This window comes from Elephantulus edwardii, unplaced genomic scaffold, assembly GCF_000299155.1.
Source record: "Elephantulus edwardii isolate Elephantulus edwardi_28Jun2011 unplaced genomic scaffold, EleEdw1.0 scaffold00005, whole genome shotgun sequence".
Classification (NCBI taxonomy): Eukaryota; Metazoa; Chordata; class Mammalia; order Macroscelidea; family Macroscelididae; genus Elephantulus; species Elephantulus edwardii.
Window position 1 is genome coordinate 9,075,199 of NW_006399755.1, and position 5,656 is coordinate 9,080,854.

Genomic DNA, 5,656 nt, shown 5'->3' on the forward strand with positions numbered 1-5,656 from the left:
CTGGTGTATTTGAACCACCACAGGGGCCCAGCATTTGAATTAGAAGCACAAGTCTACTGATGATGCTGCCAGAGGCTCTGTAATGGGCATAGGTGAGGCCACCAAAGCAAGGAGGCGAGACTGGCCTCATAGTATGAAAGGAAAACATGAGCTTTCTTATTGAAAGCAAATATATCTTAATTTTGTAGGACTCAGGGAACGTGTTAGTCAAACAACACTTCAAACAAACTCTTATTTGCCTAAGCTTCTAGAATCTTTCTAAACCAGTATATTGAATCAACCCAGTGTGAAAACAGGCTGGCGAGGACCCCCATCCCAACCCCAATCCGTGACTATCAGATGAGCTGGGATGAATTTAGGTGGTTCCTGTACCAGTTCCCTGTGGGGAAACTGTGGAATCAAGTGCAGTGTGGGCCCCTATCGACCAGCCTAATGCCCTCCCTCCCCCAGGAAGCTTTCCAGCCTGGAGTACCTGGATCTGTCCAGCAACAACCTGTCCCGCGTCCCTGCGGGGCTGCCCCGCAGCCTGGTGCTGCTGCACCTGGAAAAGAACGCCATCCAGAGCGTGGACGCGGACGTGCTGACCCCCATCCGCAGCCTCGAGTACCTGCTGCTGCACAGTAACCAGCTGCGGGCTCACGGCATCCACCCGCAGGCCTTCCAGGGCCTCAAGAAGCTGCACACGGTGCATCTGTACAACAACGCGCTGGAGCGCGTGCCCAGCAGCCTGCCGCGCCGCGTGCGCACGCTCATGATCCTGCACAACCAGATCACGGGCATCGGCCGCGACGACTTCGCCACCACTTACTTCCTGGAGGAGCTCAACCTCAGCTACAATCGCATCACCAGCCCGCAGGTGCACCGCGACGCCTTCCGCAAGCTGCGCCTGCTGCGCTCCTTGGACCTGTCCGGGAACCGGCTGCACACACTGCCTCCTGGCCTGCCGCGCAACGTGCACGTGCTGAAGGTCAAGCGCAATGAGCTGGTGGCGCTGGCGCGAGGGGCGCTGGCCGGCATGGCCCAGCTCCGTGAGCTCTACCTCACGGGCAACCGGCTGCGCAGTCGGGCGCTGGGCCCACGAGCCTGGGTGGACCTTGACAAACTGCAGGTAGGGAAAGGGGCAGGAAGTGGGCCCCCGTGGGTTCAGGGACCATGGCAGCCACCTGTTGGGAGAGGGGTGAGGCAGAGGACTGAGCCATGAGGGGAGTTCAGCTGATAGGGTCAAGCTGAGCTGGTTCACTTGCAAGTGCTGGTTGCTAACTCCTGGTAGGGGGATGCTGGACCACTCACAGCATTTTCTAGACCAGTCCAGACCACCCTCATGTACAAAGGTGAAGGACCAGGCAAGACAGGGCTCTACTGGGAAGACATTCCAGTCGTTCCCCCCACCCCCCAGGTTTGTAGTGTGTAGGAGTCTACACTTTTTGAGTTGGGTGGTTTCATCTTAAAGAGGCTCTCAGTTCACATACTCAGACATCCCCACCTGCCTCTGAGCATGGTCACAGCAACCATGGCCTCTAACGACATCAGCGTAGAAGCCCTGAATAGAACCTCAAACCTCAGTCTGGCACTTTCCAAACCGGTGAGCATGGGCCCTGCTCCTTCCAAGCCTTCTCCAGGGACCCATCCCTACATCAGCAAGTGGGTGAGCTCGATGTTCCTGTGACATCTGAACTGCCCCTTGTCCTCATAAACCATGGCCCACCAACTCCACCCTCACCCTGGAGTATGCCTCAAGCCTGTAAGCATGAGCTGGGCCTCATCATGCTGGCTGTACTCAGCTAATAGCCTTCACTTGCCAGGTCCTTCACCTTCGTTGGACCCACCATCCTGCATGTGGTGGGCTCCATGTGACGGGCTGGCTGAATGAGTGCTTTGAACCTGGGAGCTGTCAGGATCAGGGTCATGACTGGGATGGTGGAGGTGCAGAGGAGCAGGGAGGCAGGTCAGAGCTTTGAGGGTGGCGTCGGTCTCCCTGGGAGCGACCCTGCAGAAGCACCTGGCTTAGCTTCCTGCTCTCACTCAAACCTCCCTACTGAATGCACACCAGTTTCTAGCCACCAATGCCTGTTCTCCAGGGAATCAGTTGCAGTTGTGTCAACTCCAACACACACAAGCTCATGTGGGTCAGCGTAGGACTGTGTGCTCTGTAGGGTTTTCAGTGGCTGGTTTTTGGAAAGTTCATTTCCTCCCCTGTCTTTGGAAGCAACTCTCAGGGTCTTCCATCCTCCAAACTTTGTGCACCCCCAGCTGACTCTCAAAGGCCCCCAAACACTCTTGTCTTCTGCTTTATATCTGCACCTCCTGCTGTGTTTTCTAACTCACTGAAGATCCCATCCATTATACCATCTGTTCAGGTGCCCGCAGGAAACCTGGGAGCTGCTCTTAAAGTCTCCACTCTGTCACACTGTCACCTGCCCCCAGTGGACCGTCATCACCAAACTTTGTCAAATTTGCCATCACGTCTCCATTAGGCTGTTTATCCAGCCCCCTCACCCCAAGGCTTAGCCACCCTGTTTCTTGCTAACTCTCCCCTCCTAGGACCTCTCTGCTTCAGCACACTGTATGTAATCCGAGCTACTTTGAAAAGCACTTGCCCATCTTACACTGCTGCACAGCACCCTTCACGACTCCTCACCGTCGTTAGAACACCATCAGTTCTGTCCCTGCTTCCACCAGCCGAGCCTCTCACAGCTTCCCAGATGCACTGGGTTTTGCTCACACTGGCCTCTTTGCTAGAAACGCCTTCCCCCTCCTTCACTGGTGATGCCTCCTCATCTGTTCGTTCTAGGTACCTGTATGGAGCCCCTACTTTGTGCCGGACATGGCTCCAGACAAAGGACGCAGTAGGAACAGAATAGGTGAAGGTAGTAAACAGAATAGAAGGTCATACACCCACGTGGGGCTTATATTTTAAACTCAGCTCAATGCTGTCTCCTATCAGAGACCTCTTCCTTAAAACAGTGGTGAAGGGTAACTGCTCCCTGGGCCTGGATGCCCTGGGTCAGGGAAGTGGGGTCTAGTGGGAAAATGAGTACTTCCTAACACTGATGGATCTTTCTACAGAAATTCTTCCCTCTGCTTCAGAGTCCCTACCTATAGCCCCTCACCTGCTCAAGGGTCACCTCAACTGCTAAGCATTCCCTACTCCTCCAGCCTAGTCTCCTCCCACTTTCCCACGGCACCCTCATTGTAAACACATCCCACTGGGCTGGCAGGGTTGAATTTTGTATCAGTCTCTCCCACCAACCAAGGTGGAGGGGAGCCTCAGTGAGTCCATGGCTCCTGCACCCACCCTGAGCACTAGGATGTTCTGAATGGAATGTAGAGGTGCTGACGTAGAAGTGTGGGGACCCCCAAGTGCCATGGAACCCAGAAACCCAGAGTTCAGGAAGCCAGAACGCTGGTAGGAAGGTGAGGTGATAGGGCCACTCCTGGGCAAGGGAACCCTGGGGTCCCAATGTCAACGGCCTGACACTGACAGTTTTCTGGCTGAGCACAGCGGGTCAGGATGAGGAAGGGGAGTTAGAGAGCACAGAGCCTGTCCTCGGCCACACTGTGCGTGTGGCTGTGGGGCAGTGCCGACTGCCAGGGAGTTACGAGGTCGCAGCACAATCAGGTGTTCTGCCTGCTACTGGGCTGTCCTGCTCTCCACCTGGCTCCTGGACTGTGGGGGTGAGGTGACTCTGGGACTGAACCTCTGTCCTGGCTGTGACACTAGGGTTATTGCGAGCCTCACACCCTTACTTTGCCGCCCATGAGCCCACAGGACTACTCAAGTGAACAATCCCACTCATGTGGTCCCCACATCCAGAGCCAGTGGGCATGAGATTCAGAGACTGGGGGACCCTCCACCCCATCTGGGGTCATTCTGGCTGGCTGTGAATTTGTGTCTGCAAACATGAGAATCTGGGTAGAAACACATCAGTTAGGAACAAAGGTCAGATACACTGGTATCTAGCGTCTTACATGCTGTGTGGCTTTGGACAAATCACTTGACATCTCTGAGACTGTTTCCATGTCTGGAAAATGGGGTAATTATACTAGGGACGATAGAAAGAGAATTGATGCCTTTGAGCTGTGGTGCTGCAGAAGAGTGTTGAATATACACCATAGACTGCCAGGAGAACAAACAGGTTCAGCCTAGAGAGGGTGAAAGCAGGCTGCTCCTTGGAGGCAAGGATTCTGAGGCTTTGTCTGACATACTTTGGACATGTTGCAAGAGGGACCTATCCTTGGAGAGGGCCCTCATGCTTGAAAGGGTGGAGGGACAGAGAAAGGAAGACCCTCGAGGAGATGGATTGATTCAGTGACTGGGGTAATGATGTGTCAGAGACAGTAAAGTTGGTACAGGATAGAGCAGGTTTCAGGGCTGTTTTGCTACATAGGGTTGCTATGAGTTGCAAGTGACTTGACAGCACATAACAACAACAACAACAAACAACATCAACTCCTCTTCTAAGATAAGGGTTGTTGGGAGCTTTGCAAGCTGTTAAGTGTTTTGCACAAGTGGGAATCCCTGACCCCTACACTCCCTGGTCAACCCCACAGCTGCTGGACATCGCTGGGAATCAGCTCACAGACATCCCGGAGGGGCTCCCCGAGTCACTGGAGTACTTGTACCTGCAGAACAACAAGATTACCACGGTGCCCGCCAATGCCTTTGACTCCACACCCAACCTCAAGGGGATCTTTCTCAGGTAGGAGTTTCTCCCTCTCCAGTGGCTGTGTGCATACCTCCTCGGGGAGCTCCATTACTCCAGTGACATCATCGAGGTCCAAGAAAGACCTAGTGTAAATGCAGGGGCTCATGTTTAAAGCCCAGCTTCACCGTGGCTGGCTCTGTCACCCTAGGTAAGGCACAGACCCTGCTGAGGTTGCATTTCCTCTGCTCACAAGAGTAGAAGGAGCCTTGGTGGTGTATGGTTAAGATTTGGCTGCAGCCCAAGAGACTGGCAGTTCATACCCACCCAGGGATGCCTTGGAAGACAGGCCTGGTGGTCACAGCCTTGAAAAACCTGTGGAGCAGTTCTGCTTCGCACAGCTGGGGCTGTCACGAGTCAGAATCGACTCAGTGGCACCCACCAACTACTCAAGGGTGGGGACAGTCCTAGCCAGGTCTGATGAGGTTCACAGATGTGTAAAGGGGCTTTGTAAACCTTAAAAAGTGATGATACTATGGCAAGAAGGGGCTCCCGAGGGCATTTCTCAGTGAACAACTGCTAGCATTCACAACCAGCCAGAATGGGCTTAGGGCTCAGGCCCAGGATGGCAGATGCAAGCCCCACCCTGGGCTTTAGGGATGAGGGTTTAGAATGATTCAGGGGTCCCAGCCTCCTCAAACGACTTCTACACAGAAAGATAAGGGCGAGTTCCTCTAAAATACCTTTTCATTCCTCTATAATACTCTTTCATCCTCTTATGCTTTGAGAGGCTGGGAGCCGGGCTAGAAGGGAGAGTGGAGGGAACAGAAAGAAGTGTGTGTCCTCAGGAGGCCTTGGGATTGGTAACACTGGAGTGGACTGTGGCCTGTGCCTCAGGCTCCAACTAAGGCCTTGGGATTGGTAACACTGGAGTGGACTGTGGCCTCTGGACTATTGCCTCAGGCTCCGACAGAGCCTTGGGATTGGTAACACTGGAGTGGACTGTGGCCTGT

At 54.1% G+C, this 5,656-nt stretch overlaps 1 protein-coding gene across 1 annotated transcript in view; it reads left to right on the top strand.

Annotated features, from left to right (window-relative positions):
* The window catches only part of PODN (podocan), a 14,257-nt gene that overhangs the window by 7,773 nt on the left and 828 nt on the right, over positions 1–5,656 (top strand). The window contains exons 7-8 of the mRNA XM_006879808.1: positions 451–1,108; positions 4,552–4,700. Coding sequence (XP_006879870.1) covers positions 451–1,108; positions 4,552–4,700 — 807 coding nt within the window. The remainder of the gene's footprint in view (positions 1–450; positions 1,109–4,551; positions 4,701–5,656) is intronic.